Raw genomic sequence first — 17,975 nt, 5'->3', positions numbered from 1 at the left:
ATCAAGGGGTCACATGACATGTCACTTAGCTATGCAGCTGTGATTGATATGGGGGAGATAAGCCTCACAGAATATCTCTGAATTACTCACATGAGCTGCTGGAATTGTACTGTAATATTATAAATGCCCTTATCTCTATCCAGATTAGCACTGGCACACTGTGTGCCCAGAACATTCCTTCTCTGTATATTTGTATTTATACATATGGGTAGGGGGTGCCATAGTGTTTCCCTTAGACAGTACAGTATGGGGGTACAGCTTATTGTGTGCCCAGAACATTCCTTCTCTGTATATTTGTATTTATACATATGGGTAGGAGGTGCCATAGTGTTTCCCTTAGACAGTACAGTATGGGGGTACAGCTTATTGTGTGCCCAGAACATTCCTTCTCTGTATATTTGTATTTATACATATGGGTAGGAGGTGCCATAGTGTTTCCCTTAGACAGTACAGTATGGGGGTACAGCTTATTGTGTGCCCAGAATATTCCTTCTCTGTATATTTGTATTTATACATATGGGTAGGGGGTGCCATAGTGTTTCCCTTAGACAGTACAGTATGGGGGTACAGCTTATTGTGTGCCCAGAACATTCCTTCTCTGTATATTTGTATTTATACATATGGGTAGGGGGTGCCATAGTGTTTCCCTTAGACAGTACAGTATGGGGGTACAGCTTATTGTGTGCCCAGAACATTCCTTCTCTGTATATTTGTATTTATACATATGGGTAGGGGGTGCCATAGTGTTTCCCTTAGACAGTACAGTATGGGGGTACAGCTTATTGTGTGCCCAGAACATTCCTTCTCTGTATATTTGTATTTATACATATGGGTAGGGGGTGCCATAGTGTTTCCCTTAGACAGTACAGTATGGGGGTACAGCTTATTGTGTGCCCAGAACATTCCCTCTCTGTATATTTGTATTTATACATATGGGTAGGAGGTGCCATAGTGTTTCCCTTAGACAGTACAGTATGGGGGTACAGCTTATTGTGTGCCCAGAACATTCCTTCTCTGTATATTTGTATTTATACATATGGGTAGGAGGTGCCATAGTGTTTCCCTTAGACAGTACAGTATGGGGGTACAGCTTATCTGTATATTTTTCTTTATAAAAGAGATGGAGATGCCATGTATACCTTTGTACACCCCTTACTAGTCTCTAGGTCTCCAGTGCTGCCCTTATTATTGTTCCTATTTGACTCCTGAGGCATTCTGGGACTTTATGAGGCTGTAGTAACAGCTACAGGCCCCCCTATGTGACGTACAGCAAGCAGTCTCTGAACAGACAGCACTGTCCTTGTTGGAGGGGAGGCATATGGTCTAAGTATAACCTTACTATAACCTTCCATGTTACCCCGCACACAGATTTCTCAACTAAAGTGAAGGATTTGCTCATGTAAGCCCTAAGAAGCACACACAAAACATTTTTTGGGTGGGGTTCCCATTTTATTTTAAGTTTCAAATGACTATATTAGGGAATCTATTTTCTCTGCACACATTACTTCCTGTACAGTGAGTGCAAAGTGATGCCTTTCCGTACCTCATTGCTAGGCTATATTCTTCCCTACTGCAGCTGCTCCTCTAGGGGGCGCTGATATCTGGGAATGTAATAACCTCTCGCAAAGAAGCTGTTTCATAGAAATGCACTGTACTTTCTGTCAGCATACTGCTTGGGGGAAACAGATTCCTCTGCACAACTAACTTCCTGCTCCTGTAAACAATCTCACAGCAGGAAGCCATCAGCAACCCACCAACCAATGTATTTGGCCAATGTTGGAGTCCGGGAGTAGAATTTCAGCCTACGCCAAAACCAAAACTGATCCCAATCTCAGTTTGGCAATCGCCGTGTGTTATTGTCAGATTAGAGAGGGGCCGGAATGTACCGGAATAACCTGCATCCCATAATGCACCGAGGTATTTGCACCTGCTGTGGCTTCTCCTTGTGACTGTTCTCTCTCTAATGTCTGATGGGAAAATAGAGAATACTAAGAATAACGAGGAAAATATACTTCCACTTCCATTTCTATCATCAGAGATGGTGTCACATGATCATAGAAAAAAACTATCCCATAATGCCCTCCCACTGCTACTATAGGCACCATCTCTCCCTACTATACCTGCTATCCCACAGCCCCAGTCCCTTCCCAGAGGCTATTATCCCCCCACTGCTACTATAGGCACCATCTCTCCCTACTATACCTGCTATCCCACAGCCCCAGTCCCTTCCCAGAGGCTATTATCCCCCCACTGCTACTATAGGCACCATCTCTCCCTACTATACCTGCTATCCTACAGCCCCAGTCCCTTCCCAGAGGCTATTATCCCCCACTGCTACTATAGGCACCATCTCTCCCTACTATACCTGCTATCCCACAGCCCCAGTCCCTTCCCAGAGGCTATTATCCCCCCACTGCTACTATAGGCACCATCTCTCCCTACTATACCTGCTATCCTACAGCCCCAGTCCCTTCCCAGAGGCTATTATCCCCCACTGCTACTATAGGCACCATCTCTCCCTACTATACCTGCTATCCCACAGCCCCAGTCCCTTCCCAGAGGCTATTATCCCCCCACTGCTACTATAGGCACCATCTCTCCCTACTATACCTGCTATCCCACAGCCCCAGTCCCTTCCCAGAGGCTATTATCCCCCCCACTGTTACTATAGGCACCATCTCTCCCTACTATACCTGCTATCCCACAGCCCCAGTCCCTTCCCAGAGGCTATTATCCCCCCCACTGCTACTATAGGCACCATCTCTCCCTACTATACCTGCTATCCCACAGCCCCAGTCCCTTCCCAGAGGCTATTATCCCACTGCTACTATAGGCACCATCTCTCCCTACTATACCTGCTATCCCCACAGCCCCAGTCCCTTCCCAGAGGCTATTATCCCACTGCTACTATAGGTACCATCTCTCCCTACTATACCTGCTATCCCACAGCCCCAGTCCCTTCCCAGAGGCTATTATCCCCCCCACTGTTACTATAGGCACCATCTCTCCCTACTATACCTGCTATCCCACAGCCCCAGTCCCTTCCCAGAGGCTATTATCCCCCCACTGCTACTATAGGCACCATCTCTCCCTACTATACCTGCTATCCCACAGCCCCAGTCCCTTCCCAGAGGCTATTATCCCCCCCACTGCTACTATAGGCACCATCTCTCCCTACTATACCTGCTATCCCACAGCCCCAGTCCCTTCCCAGAGGCTATTATCCCCCCACTGCTACTATAGGCTTCATCTCTCCCTACTATACCTGCTATCCCACAGCCCCAGTCCCTTCCCAGAGGCTATTATTATTATCCCCCCACAATGGCCGCCATTGGCCTATAACAGAATATCACCTGAGTGCCATTGCCCTTATACCTCTCCCAGTCACTTCTAAATCCTGAATTTCCTTTAGTTGTGCCTAATGAGTCAGCTCGTTAGTATAACGTTCCAAGTGCTGCTCACGTGAGCGCCAGGTTCAATTAAAGACAATCACTCGCCAGTTATTCTCACTAAGGGTTCATTAATGGTTACTCACTTTCCTGTAATAAGCTCAAGGGCAATTTTAATTGGCTCCCTATATTTGGGTGGCAGGGGGAGGGGCTAAGGGCTGACGGACTGGATTCTCAGAATATTAATAAAATGTGACAGTAAATCTGATTCATGTCTATTCTGACAGATTATGTTAGAAATGAACGTTAGAGTAATGTGAGGGCAGGGTTGCCACCGGCCACTAAAATACCAGCCAGGGCCGGGGGTAAATTTGTAACCCCCACTGCCTCAGGCCTGCACCTAATCTGCCCCAGTTCTGCCCTCTGTTCCCCTTCCATATGACAGTTAGCAGCTCCGCCTCCATTTAAATCATAGACCCACCCCCTTTGCCTCATAGATCCACCCCCTCTCAGTCCTGCCTCCATGACATCAGTGGGATTGGGTCAAGGGATATGAAAGGGTACACAAGCTTGGGTGGGTGTGAGTCCACTAAGGGTTTATGTCTGGCTATCTTTAATTTCTAGCTGGGGCCTGCCCCACCCCCTTTGGTGATGTCAGAGATGGGCGTGTCATGGGTGTGTATATAAGCAACAGAGGGACATTTTGGGAACTAGTGGGTTAATTGCATCACTACAATAAAGGGAATAGACTTGGGAAAACATTGGTTACTTTTTTTGTACATTTTTGTGCTTTTATAGGAAGTGACTGCCTCTTCTTCCTTCTGGCAGGGAAGCAGCTCTGCTGTCTTGCTTTATGGCAGGGATTCTAGATATGAGCTTAGGATCAAACCAGTAATCACATGGAAAGACCAGTTATGCTTTATTTTATATTCACTGCTGTCTGCGTCTAATCAGTCTGTCTTGCTATGCCGGTAGGCTGTTAAAGGGGAAGCAAACCCAGATGGTAAGTTGCAGTGTCTCATTGCTTAATATTAAAATTAAAAGTTTAAGGCGTACAAGAAAACATTGTGATTAGTGTTTAATGCCTATTTAATTGTTATGTAATTATCTGAGCGCTTGGCAAGGAGGCATATACAATAACAAATGTTATGTCATGAGGAAGAACTTGCTATTGATTGGCCATGAATAAGCCATGGGAAGGTCATGTGACCATGTGCCCCAACCATGGGGAGAGATTTGTCATGGGATCTGGTGTTGATCAAGTTGATTTAAAGAAGCACAAAACATGTCAGCTCAGACTGTGACAGAGGAGCCCGGGAGTATAGAGGCACGGGGGGGCCCTGCCTGGTACAGCACTTCTATATGGGGGTGCCCGATCACTACTTACCCTCTGTGTGTGTCACTGCCACTTTAAGGGGTTTGTGCTGAATATTGCGCAGGGGATTAGCTGGCACAGCAGATGCAGCCTGGGAAGGGTTTGGGCTTGTCAGATTGATGATCCGGGTTACACAGAGTGCAGTGAGTAGCCGCTGGCAACTGGCCTGGCACCCATGCCCAACCGTGTGTCTGTGGCCTTGGGACAGAACATCCTTCATATATTTAGTTACAGTGGTGTGAAAAACTATTTGCCCCCTTCCTGATTTCTTATTCTTTTGCATGTTTGTCACACTTAAATGTTTCTGATCATCAAACACCGTTAACTATTAGTGAAAGATAACATAATTGAACACAAAATGCAGTTTTTAAATGAAGGTTTACGTTATTAAGGGAGAAAAAAAACTCCAAATCTACATGGCCCTGTGTGAAAAAGTGATTGCCCCCCTTGTTAAAAAATAACTTAACTGTGGTTTATCAATTTCAATTTTCAATTTCAATATCAATTTCTGTAGTCACCCCCAGGCCTGATTACTGCCACACCTGTTTCAATCAAGAAATCACTTAAATAGGAGCTACCTGACACAGAGAAGCAGACCAAAAGCACCTCAAAAGCTACACATCATGCCAAGATCCAAAGAAATTCAGGAACAAATGAGAACAAAAGTAATTGAGATCTATCAGTCTGGTAAAGGTTATAAAGCCATTTCTAAAGCTTTGGGACTCCAGCGAACCACAGTGAGAGCCATTATCCACAAATGGCAAAAACATGGAACAGTGGTGAACCTTCCCAGGAGTGGCCGGCCGACCAAAATTACCCCAAGAGCAGAGACAACTCATCCGAGAGGCCACAAAAGACCCCAGGACAACATCTAAAGAACTGCAGGCCTCACTTGCCTCAATTAAGGTCAGTGTTCACGACTCCACCATAAGAAAGAGACTGGGCAAAAACGGCCTGCATGGCAGATTTCCAAGGCGCAAACCACTTTTAAGCAAAAAGAACATTATGGCTCGTCTCAATTTTGCTAAAAAAAACATCTCAATGATTGCCAAGACTTTTGGGAAAATACCTTGTGGACCGACGAGACAAAAGTTGAACTTTTTGGAAGGTGCGTGTCCCGTTACATCTGGCGTAAAAGTAACACAGCATTTCAGAAAAAGAACATCATACCAACAGTAAAATATGGTGGCGGTAGTGTGATGGTGTGGGGTTGTTTTGCTGCTTCAGGACCTGGAAGGCTTGCTGTGATAGATGGAACCATGAATTCTACTGTCTACCAAAAAATCCTGAAGGAGAATGTCCGGCCATCTGTTCGTCAACTCAAGCTGAAGCGATCTTGGGTGCTGCAGCAGGACAATGACCCAAAACACACCAGCAAATCCACCTCTGAATGGCTGAAGAAAAACAAAATGAAGACTTTGGAGTGGCCTAGTCAAAGTCCTGACCTGAATCCTATTGAGATGTTGTGGCATGACCTTAAAAAGGCGGTTCATGCTAGAAAACCCTCAAATAAAGCCGAATTACAACAATTCTGCAAAGATGAGTGGGCCAAAATTCCTCCAGAGCGCTGTAAAAGACTCGCTTGATTGCAGTTATTGCTGCTAAGGGTGGCCCAACCAGTTATTAGGTTCAGGGGGCAATTACTTTTTCACACAGGGCCATGTAGGTTTGGATTTTTTTTCTCCCTAAATAATAAAAACCCTCATTTAAAAACTGCATTTTGTGTTTACTTGTGTTATCTTTGACTAATAGTTAAATGTGTTTGATGATCAGAAACATTTTGTGTGACAAACATGCAAAAGAATAAGTAATCAGGAAGGGGGCAAATAGTTTTTCACACCACTGTATATGGCTGTGCTGTGTCATTGTGACTTGTGTCTTTCTACTCAGCCTGCAGCCTTGTGCCTTTATATGGGCACAGAACCCCTCAGTGACTGCTAATATCCTTATCATTTACAGTAGGGGGTACATTATCCCTTATAATACATGAGTGATACTCAGAGTTCCCTGTATAACTCAGCCTGCAGCCTTGTGCCTTTATATGGGCACAGAACCCCTCAGTGACTGCTAATATCCTTATCATTTACAGTAGGGGGTACATTATCCCTTATAATACATGAGTGATACTCAGAGTTCCCTGTATAACTCAGCCTGCAGCCTTGTGCCTTTATATGGGCACAGAACCCCTCAGTGACTGCTAATATCCTTATCATTTACAGTAGGGGGTACATTATCCCTTATAATACATGAGTGATACTCAGAGTTCCCTGTATAACTCAGCCTGCAGCCTTGTGCCTTTATATGGGCACAGAACCCCTCAGTGACTGCTAATATCCTTATCATTTACAGTAGGGGGTACATTATCCCTTATAATACATGAGTGATACTCAGAGTTCCCTGTATAACTCAGCCTGCAGCCTTGTGCCTTTATATGGGCACAGAACCCCTCAGTGACTGCTAATATCCTTAACATTTATAGTAGGGGGTACATTATCTAGGGGGGTATCTAGGGGCTGGCGTATGCCAAGCAGTGAGGTTATGGGCAAACACAATCAAACCCCACTGGGGCCAAAGGAGTTCAATCTGTTACTGTTGCAGTACATAATGTATTTTCCCACAATGTAGCACAGTCAGAGTTGCACAGATTTAGCTGCGTTTAGTGTATCAGTTCCTGTGTGACAGGGGACCCTGCAGGCCGTGCCTATAGGAGTGGGCTGCTGTGGGGGATTCTGACACAAATGCCACAGTGTCCGGGAGCTTAGAATGCTGCTGCTCATTCTGTGCCTGGAACGGTCTGGGTGTTATGGGGATGGAAATAGTGTTCCCTTCTGTGTGTGTGTAATACCCCTACTGCCCCGGCGGCACTCTCAGGATTGTGACAGAGACACATACAGCATTCACTGTATTCCTACTGTATTATACTGGTGTATATACAGGCTATGAGCAAACTAAGGCAGCTGTTCCTGCTGAATTGTGCTTAGTACAGGGGAATCCCTATGTGCCATAGTTTTATGGTATCTCTCTGTACAGGCTATGAGCAAACTTAGGGGGCTGTTCCTGCTGAATTGTGCTTAGTACAGGGGAATCCCTATGTGCCATAGTTTTATGGTATCTCTCTGTACAGGCTATGAGCAAACTTTAGAGTGGAAACACACAATATAACCAATAACCACTCGTGTCTCTCTCAGCTCCTACCCACTTACACGTTTGTAGTGATTATTCAGGTTTTTTCCTAAACACCATTCACTGCTTATCCGACTACTGAATAAATGTAGCAGAAGTGAGCGTCTCCTAGCAACCAAACACTGGCGCTCTCTCTTCCCAAGCCCCCTATATAAATGAACTGTGTTGTTATACAAGCCCTTATCTGGTGTCTAAGGGAATCCCCCCCCACCCCCGTGGCCCCATTCAGAATAAATCATTGAGTTTCTGTTTAGCCAGACTCCCATAGCCTTGTAGCACTTTCCCTGTGCCCATTGTGCTATCACTGCTTTGTGTAGGTATCAGCAGAGGCACCTCCGGGGGGGGGGGGGGGGGGGGGGCAGTATCGGGTCACTGCTGACATTGCGCTCTGCCCCATTACCAGACTCGTTTGTTTGGCCAGAGAAATCGCTGCCCATGATTTTCACATGGGGCCACCAAATGCCTCTGCTGTTAGTTTGTCCCGGGTTATATTGACCATCAGTCACAGCTGCTTCCACTCCAGACATATGAACTATACATGGAAAAGACGACTTTAGTTCCCCTTTAATCCCATGCAGCCAGGCAGGAGGCATTTCCCATGCAAGGTGCGAGTCCCCTTAGCTCCTCCTCCCACAGGTACCAAATTTAGCAGTGTAAGTAAGCTCTGCGGGGCAGCCGTGCAAGCGACTGGGTTAATATTAGCAGCGCCATATAAAGATATTATTAGGAGATTTCATAATGGCTGTCCCAGCAGGCTGGAAGAGAGTCAGTGCTGTCAGCCTCCCGCCCAGGCCTGAATGTCTCTGGCAGCTGAAGGGAAGGCTACGGGCAAGCGGAGGCTGCGCTGCCGGCAGGCCCAGGTTGGTTTCACTAGTCACAATAATGATTTTGTCTGATTTTAGGGTATAGAATAAGCACAGAGAATATGGGGGGGGGGGGGGGTATGTACAGTACTTTGAAACTTACAGCCAGAGAAACCCAGTATGAGGTTATAGTCACCATTAGCCTTACTTCTTCCTGCTGAACTGTGTTTTGTACCGGGGAATTCCAGTTCTATGGTACCTCTGTACAGGCTATGAGCAAACTTAGGGGGCTGTTCCTGCTGAATTGTGCTTAGTACAGGGGGAATCTCTATGCTGCCATAGTTTTATGGTATCTCTCTGTACAGGCTATGAGCAAACTTAGGGGGCTGTTCCTGCTGAATTGTGCTTAGTACAGGGGAATCCCTATGTGCCATAGTTTTATGGTATCTCTCGGTACGGGCTATGGGCAAACTTAGGGGGCTGTTCCTGCTGAATTGTGCTTAGTACAGGGGAATCCCTATGTGCCATAGTTTTATGGTATCTCTCGGTACGGGCTATGAGCAAACTTAGGGGGCTGTTCCTGCTGAATTGTGCTTAGTACAGGGGAATCCCTATGTGCCATAGTTTTATGGTATCTCTCGGTACGGGCTATGAGCAAACTTAGGGGGCTGTTCCTGCTGAATTGTGCTTAGTACAGGGGAATCCCTATGTGCCATAGTTTTATGGTATCTCTCGGTACGGGCTATGGGCAAACTTAGGGGGCTGTTCCTGCTGAATTGTGCTTAGTACAGGGGAATCCCTATGCTGCCATAGAACAAAGCCCCACTTACAGTCCTGTTTACATGAGCGCTCCCATTTTGCACAGCAACCTGATCCTTAAATAAACTTCTGTCTCTAAAAATTCAATCAGCAGTTCTATTGAGTAGGCCCCGCCCTGCTATTAATCCCCCAATACCGGCCCAGAGTGCTGATGCGCCGGCTCTCTGACCCCTCGGCCACTGCAAAATCCATTCAAGCCACAAAAGCAGCGCTGCCTCATTGTGCTCCCCGGGCACTTCCTGTGTAATCAGATATTGGTCCCCCCCCATTAACCTTAATAAGCACCTGTTTGGGTGGGACACGGGCGCATTCGCACCCACAAACCAATCGTGGAAGGAAATTTTTCATTTAAAATAATTTTAATACAAACTAAATATAAACTATCTCAGCTCTTAACATGTAAGACACTGACTTTAATATACTTTAACATTGTCAAGTATTGCACAATTTAGATACAAAAATTACAACATCTCCATCTTTTATATAGCAAAAATTTTTTTTTTTTTGTTTTTAAATTTGTAACAGAAAATACAACTCTGAAAATACATATATCCTCGGTCATCTCTTTTTTTTTTTTTTTTAAGGTTTACAGCGAGGAAAAAAACTCTAATAAACTTTCTGAACTGGTGTCTCAAAAGGAAAAGAAATAAAAATTACAATCAGAAATAAAAAAAAGTAAAAGGGAGTTTTGTAGCTGGAATCACAGATCCATAGAAATTCTGAAATGCTTTATGTCAATCTCCCCATACAGGGCTGGGAAACTGAATCCCCGCCGCCTTACGCTATTTACAATAGGCGTAATCGCTTTTCATTAAAGCCCTCTTCTTTCCAGAGCTGGGGGCGGGGCAAGGGGGAAGGGGGAGGGGCCTCCAGTCCTGTATGCATTTGTAAATATAAATAATCAACATATCCCAATTTAGAAAAACAAATCTCAAGGCCTATTATATAAAAAAATATATAATATGTATTTGTAGCTTCTAAATACTGTAAGGAGCAACGTTCCTTATAAATGTAGTGAACACAAGATTTGCACTTCGCTGGCAAAAAAAACAAAAACAAAAAAATGGTCTATGTGCTTATGCAACCAACCTTGAATGTATTGAATGTGTAAGGGCAACAAGCTGAAGAGATTAAGGAATAAAAAAACAAAATGGTAACCTTGGGCTCATGCAGCTTGTTCAATACTTGTGTTTGGGCGGCTAGTTGGCCATAACCGGCTGGAATTGCTGGTTGCTGTACTGCATGTTGTTTAGGCTGTAATTCAAACCATCCACCAGCGATTTATCATTCAGGCCGCCGTAGGCTGCGAACATATCGAAGGCATTACTGTAGGGAAGAGTTCCGTCGTTGGGGCAGCCTATGGCGGGTCTGCCTGGATCCGGTATACTGGGGAAGCTGAACTCCTGTGCGTTGGGGGAGAGGGCGGAGGGCTTCTGCGGCAGGCCGATGCCGTACATAGGGTGCATGGAGGAAGACAACGCGCTCTGCTGCAACAGGTTGACGTTCAGGCCAAACTGAGTGGGGGAGGAGCGCGCGATCTTGTTGCGGTTGTTCTTCATTTTGGTGGAACCGAACTTGGTGGCAGCGAACATAGCGGTGGTGAAGGTGAGAGGCTGATTGAGTCTCGGCATGAACGTCGGGCTGACGGCGGCAGTCTCGTTAAAAAGGGGCGACGGGGAGCTGGACACGGAAGAAGATTGGTCATTGATTGGCATGAACGCCTGTGCCTCCGGGTTAAAGCTGTTCTTGATCTCCTTATCCAGTTCCGTGCCGTTCTCGGAGTTATCGTCGACGTACAGAACCTTGATCTGCCCCTTCTCGCCGATCTGATAGGACACTTCTGACGGGTCAATCCAGACGCTGAGGTCCTGGGGGAGGTTCCGGCGGATGTCCTCGATTTCCAGGCCGCTTTCGTTGGCTGCCTGCTGGATGATGGGCTCCACCTTTTCTCCTACATGAATGCAGCGAAACCCTGACCCTTTGTAGGGCCTGTCGGGGTACCAGTGCCCTTCATACTTATTCTTCAGCAGCTTTTCCAGTTCTTCGCCAAATATGTTGACGCGCCGCCGCGGCAGTTTGTTGTACAAATATGAAATGATAAAATTCAGTGCCACCTTAATCTCAAGCTGCATAGCGGCAAAACCAGTGCGGTTTACTTGTCTCCAGAAATACAAAGACTGTGCCCAACTGGCCAACGGAATGTAATCTCATCCAAATCGACTGTTACCCCGCAGTGTTCCTCCTGCAACAGAAGGAAAACAAGATCCATTAGATTCCATACAATGGCCGTCACTTGGAGAAGTGATTATTTCAATATGAGTTAAGGTCCCCATACACGGGCCGATTGTAGCTGCCGATATGGGTCCCTTGGACAGATTTGGCAGCTTATCGGCCCGTGTAGGGGCAGAACCGAGGGGCCTGCCCGACCGATAGCTGGCCTGAAATCGGGCAGATATCAAATCAGACAGGTTAGAAAATTCAGTCAGATTGGGGACCGCATCGGCTCGTTGATGCGGTCCCCGAAACGACTGCCCATTGCCGCCAATATAATTCGATCGTTTGGCCCCAGGGCCAAATTAGCCTACACGCTCCCCAATATTGCCCACCCATAGGTGGGGATATCAGGTGAAGATGCGCTCGCTTGGCGACCTCAAGTAGGGATAAGATTCGGCCGAACACCAAATTCAGGAAAAATAATATTCAGGCTTGGATTTGGTTGGGAATTAAGTGCATCCCTACACTGAACCCAGCATTTTTGGCTTTGACCAAATAAAAATTTTTCATAAAATATATGTCTGAACGGTGAATATCCAAAATTAAAATTTTAGAAAAGTAGAGATATCAAAAAAACGAAATCTGGAAATGAAAAACTACACTAAGTTAAAGGGGTAATTTACCTTTGAATTCAATTTTACCAGAGATATTTTGAGAGCTTGCAATTGATCTTTATTGTAGTGATTTAGATTTCAGTTCAGCAGCTCTACAGTTCAGCATTTCAGCAACAATCTGGTTGCTAGGGTCATATTTTCCCTAGCAACCAGGCAATTGTTTTGAATAATAGAGTGAAATTAGTATAAAAAAAGGGCATAAAGATAATAAAACGTAATAATAAAATTGTAGCCTTACAGAGCGGCAGTTCCCCGTCCCACATTTAAAAGCTGAAGTGGTCGAAACAGAAGCAAATCACACACACACAAAAAAAATGAATACAGGTATAGGACCCATTATCCAGAATGCTCGGGACCAAGGGTATTCCGGATAAGGGGTCTTTCTGTAATTTGGATCTCCAAACCTTAAGTCTACTAAAAAAAAATCAATAAAATATTAATTAAACCCAATAGGATTGTTCTGCCCCCAATAAGGGGTAATTATATCTTAGTTGGGATCAAGTACAGGTACTGTTTTATTATTACAGAGAAAAGGGAATCATTTAACCATTAAATAAACCCAATAGGGCTGTTCTGCCCCAATAAGGGGTAATTATATCTTAGTTGGGATCAAGTACAGGTACTGTTTTATTATTAACAGAGAAAAGGGAATCATTTAACCATTAAATAAACCCAATAGGGCTGTTCTGCCCCAATAAGGGGTAATTATATCTTAGTTGGGATCAAGTACAGGTACTGTTTTATTATTACAGAGAAAAGGAATCATTTAACCATTAAATAAACCAATAGGGCTGTTCTGCCCAATAAGGGGTAATTATATCTTAGTTGGGATCAAGTACAGGTACTGTTTTATTATTACAGAGAAAAGGGAATCATTTAACCATTAAATAAACCCAATAGGGCTGTTCTGCCCCCAATAAGGGGTAATTATATCTTAGTTGGGATCAAGTACAGGTACTGTTTTATTATTACAGGGAAAAGGGAATCATTTAACCATTAAATAAACCCAATAGGGCTGTTCTGCCCCAATAAGGGGTAATTATATCTTAGTTGGGATCAATTACAAGATACTGGTTTATTATTACAGAGAAAAGGGAAATTAGTGTTAAAATTCTGAATTATTTGATTAAAATGGAGTCTATGGGAGACAGGCTTTCCGTAATTCGGAGCTTTCTGGATAATGGGTTTCCGGATCCTATACCTGTACTATAAAGAATAAATAATGAGGAACAATTGCAGAATTGCTAGGAATAAGTTATTCTATAACATAATAGTTATGGTAAAGGTGAACAACCCCCTTTTAGGGTCTCGACTGAATCCCAAACCAAAGCCTAAATTCTGTGCATCCCTTATTGCTTAAAGGGCAAGTACAGATTATACATTTTGTATCTTTTATCCCAAACAACATTAACTGTCAAAAGTAAACAATATGGCAGCCCTTAACCTATATGAAAACATACAAACAAACAGTCTGGGCTGTACCTTCATACTGTAATAAGGGAAAATGAGTAATAATGAATAGGGTAGAGTAATAGGGCAGAGTAATAGGGCGGTTACAATGAGTCGGATACAGTATTAGGGTTGTTAGTAGAACCTGTAGAGCAGCAGTGGCTACAGGGCAACCCAAAGAGCAAAGCCATTTCTTCCCCCCCCCAAAGGGCTCTGCGCATTGCTCTGCCTCCTACTGAAAGCCAATCTGTGGGCCCGTGTAAGGCGACCTTTACACATTTGCTAGTTCAGCAAGGGTGGGGTACGGACTAAAGATCGAGAGACAACCAGAGGCAATAATTAAAATTTACCAGACAGGGCAATTTAGCCAGGCTGTGTAACCTCCCTTGTGCTGTGGCGCTGGCTCTAGCACTTTCACTGGAGCACAGGTGGAATGAAAACACTGAGTGCCACCCAAGCTGTAACTGTTCCAAGGAACGCCTGAAACTGCTCTTAACCCTTGCACTGCCCAGCAGGCTCCGGCTGAACTAACGCACTACGGCGGCACAGTCGGAACAACACCCACTATCCCCAAACCGGTTGGGGCCAACGTATGAGGGGCCGTTATGTGGTCACCTTTCTACCAAGGCGTTAGTTTGGGTCAAGAGCCCAGGGGGGGTACAGAGGTACCATTTGGGCCAGCCTGACTTATACACATACAGAATATCATACAGAAGCCTTTAGCCGTGCCTGTAGGGGCAGATTTTGATATTTGGAAGCTAGAGGGCATTACCAGGGAGTAGAAGGACAAACAGGCCTAATAATCGCACCTACTTAGGCAGCCAGTTCATTAACAACTTAATAGCTAGTTATTAACGATGCAGCCAATTACAACTTCAAAAACAAAATCAAATTGGGATATTCCGCTTGAAAGGAATTTTTTTTTTTTTTTTTTTTTAAAGTCCTTAAGTCTTGAGGGGAAAAAAAAAAAAAAAAAAAAGTTGCATTCAGTTGCCCAGGGCTTTAAAGTCACATGACTAAGGATTTGGACAAACTAAGGATTTGACATCAGAATTCTGCAAAATAGTGCTAAATGCCGAATTCTGTGCATCCCTAGTACATATAATCCAGTGTAAAGCTAGAAGAAAAAAAAAATTGTAGTTGGTCTTTAGTCTGGAACTGGTGCTTAATGTTAGCGGCTTAATCCTACATCTCCCAGCATCCCCCACTAGAGCCAGGAAGTGAGCTGTAGCGCAACAGATGGCAAGCGGAAGTGAGATTGTTACTGCATTAAGGGTTTATTATGAGCAGGAATGTCCTATATACGGCACATATTGCTATAAATGGGCCTAGGTGTACAGCTGGCCAGTAACTATATGCCATATGGGCAAGGGGGCAATTTCCACACTCACAAATAATTATGAACAATGATATTTTAGGATTCCAAAGTGGATAAAGAACTTGTATCACTTACCTGTACATATCTAGGTGTATATATATTTATATTTTATTACATATGCACACACATTGTACACACACCCAGGAATGTATACAATGTGCCAGTCCCAGTAAGCTGCTGGCCTATCTGTAGCACTGGCAGGACACAGTGTACCTACCCTGGGCACAAGGTATACCAGAGACAGGGGAGAGAGGCTATCGGGTCTAGCTCACTATGGGGGGGGAAGACACACACAGCTACCGAGTAGCAACTACTTTTCACGGCTACTAAATGCCAGAAAATCCCCTGCCATAGACATTACTTAGAATTTCATCTGCTAAACACACATAGAGACAATTATCAGTCTCTGTCTATTTTTGTAGTTGTGACAAGTAGCTGCTACTAGCAGTTCTGTGCTTTTTAACCCTTAGGCAACTGGCTATAAGATGTTTAGGTAAAATGGTGACAGGATAAGGGGCTAATATGGCATGTATAAGAGTTAAGGGGCAAGGTATGGGAGCTCAGTCTATAAGGGGGCCATATGTACATATCCAAATGGCTGCAGCCTCAAACCGCAGGGGACTCTGGGATTTCCAACCTGCAACTCCCAACTATCCTTGTAGGTGGGACAGTCCCAATAGCAGTAACTATGTCTATTATAATTACACATTAACTCCAAAGCCCCCCTGTGATAGTATAGGCCTAGGGTAAATCCCCTCTCTGCCCTACTCTAGAACGCAGTCATAAAGGGTCTAAAGGGTTAAATAATAGAGAGTGACAGACTAGAATATAGTAAGGTATAGAGACTGCCAGGCTTTCAGTGGACTGTCAGGCTATAAGGGACTAAGGGGGCTGGTTAGAAAGACCGACAGGCCTTAAGGGTCTTTAGGGTTAAGCGAGCAAGGTATAAAGGCTGAAAAACTAGAAAAGGTTAAGGGACAAGGCAGACAGGCTCAAAGGGGTTAAGGCATGACAGCTGGTAGGCTAAGGGGCAAGGCTTAAAGGCTAACCAGCAGATAAGGAGTTAAAGGGGCAAGGCATAAAGGCTGCCAGGCTACAAGGGGTTACAGGGCCAAGATATAGAGGCTGCCAGACTACAAGGGGTTACAGGGGCAAGATAGAGAGGCTGCCAGGCTACAAGGGGTTACAGGGGCAAGATAGAGAGGCTGCCAGGCTACAAGGGGTTACAGGGGCAAGATACAGAGGCTGCCAGGCTACAAGGGGTTACAGGGGCAAGAGAGAGGCTGCCAGGCTACAAGGGGTTACAGGGGCAAGATACAGAGGCTGCAGGCTACAAGGGGTTACAGGGGCAAGATACAGAGGCTGCCAGGCTACAAGGGGTTACAGGGGCAAGATACAGAGGCTGCAGGCTACAAGGGGTTACAGGGCAAGATACAGAGGCTGCCAGGCTACAAGGGGTTACAGGGGCAAGATACAGAGGCTGCCAGGCTACAAGGGGTTACAGGGGCAAGATACAGAGGCTGCCAGGCTACAAGGGGTTACAGGGGCAAGATACAGAGGCTGCCAGGCTACAAGGGGTTACAGGGCAAGATACAGAGGCTGCCAGGTTACAAGGGGTTACAGGGCAAGAGAGAGGCTGCCAGGCTACAAGGGGTTACAGGGGCAAGATACAGAGGCTGCCAGGCTACAAGGGGTTACAGGGGCAAGATACAGAGGCTGCCAGGCTACAAGGGGTTACAGGGCCAGATACAGAGGCTGCCAGCTAACAAGGGGTTACAGGGCCAAGGATACAGAGGCTGCCAGGCTACAAGGGTTACAGGGCCAAGATAGAGAGGCTGCCAGCTACAAGGGGTTACAGGGCCAAGATAGAGAGGCTGCCAGGCTACAAGGGGTTACAGGGCCAAGATAGAGAGGCTGCCAGGCTACAAGGGGTTACAGGGCCAAGATAGAGAGGCTGCCAGGCTACAAGGGGTTACAGGGGCAAGATAGAGAGGCTGCCAGGCTACAAGGGGTTACAGGGGCAAGATAGAGAGGCTGCCAGGCTACAAGGGGTTACAGGGGCAAGATAGAGAGGCTGCCAGGCTACAAGGGGTTACAGGGCTATGGTGGGTAGGGTACAGAGGCCGGCCAAGTGGTGGGGGCGCAGCTGTATAGGGGTACTGGGGTACAGGGGATAGGGGGCAGCATATAAAGAGTTAAAGGGCAGTTTGCGCAGGCAATACTAATCCCCACAGGAGTAGTTATAAGGGTGGGTGAGTGAGTAGGGGAGGCGGTGCCCAGGGTTCCCCTCATACAGTGCCCCTATGCCCGTGTGTGTGAGTGCGGCCCCACAGACCCCTAGGAGCCGTCTCCCCCTGCCCCTATCCCTCCCCCCTCGGTACAACCCCTAACTCACCGTGTGCGAGAGGCCCGGCTGCTTCCCTGCCAATAACACCGTACCCCTCTCACAGGCTTCGCTACGTCCCTCTGCCTGTCACTTACATTTATTTATACGTAGCCTCCGCCATTCTAAGGGCAATGGGGCGGGCGCAGGGCGGACACACAACCAATGGCGGAGCAGCTCTCGGCTCTAGTCGCGTCCCGAATGGCTGATGTTCCTGTCAGAATGCGAGGAGAGTGCGCTGACGTCACCAGGCAGGTTGGGTACCTCACAAGCATCGGCCAATCGGTGCGTAGGTTATTCCGATGTGC

The 17,975-nt window shown here is 45.9% G+C and overlaps 1 protein-coding gene across 2 annotated transcripts; it reads right to left on the bottom strand.

The window, feature by feature from the left end:
* Nucleotides 1-9,909: 9,909 nt before the first annotated feature.
* tob1 (transducer of ERBB2, 1) lies at nucleotides 9,910-17,975 on the bottom strand. 2 transcript variants are annotated; one of them, XM_018097742.2, is made up of 2 exons: nucleotides 17,766-17,975; nucleotides 9,910-11,811 (listed from the first exon to the last, which is right to left on the bottom strand). In XM_018097742.2, exon 2 carries the CDS (start codon nucleotides 11,699-11,701, stop codon nucleotides 10,769-10,771), a length of 933 nt encoding a protein of 310 aa, XP_017953231.1. In that variant the 5' UTR covers nucleotides 11,702-11,811; nucleotides 17,766-17,975; the 3' UTR covers nucleotides 9,910-10,768.

Source organism: Xenopus tropicalis, chromosome 10 (assembly GCF_000004195.4).
Source record: "Xenopus tropicalis strain Nigerian chromosome 10, UCB_Xtro_10.0, whole genome shotgun sequence".
In the NCBI taxonomy this organism is placed as follows: domain Eukaryota; kingdom Metazoa; phylum Chordata; class Amphibia; order Anura; family Pipidae; genus Xenopus; species Xenopus tropicalis.
Note: the sequence above shows the minus strand (reverse complement) of the source record. Positions and strands in the feature narration are given on the sequence as shown.

Excerpts from the sequence above, each read along its gene's own strand:
- tob1 (XM_018097742.2), bottom strand. The coding sequence starts at position 11,701 with ATGCAGCTTGAGATTAAGGTGGCACTGAATTTTATCATTTCATATTTG.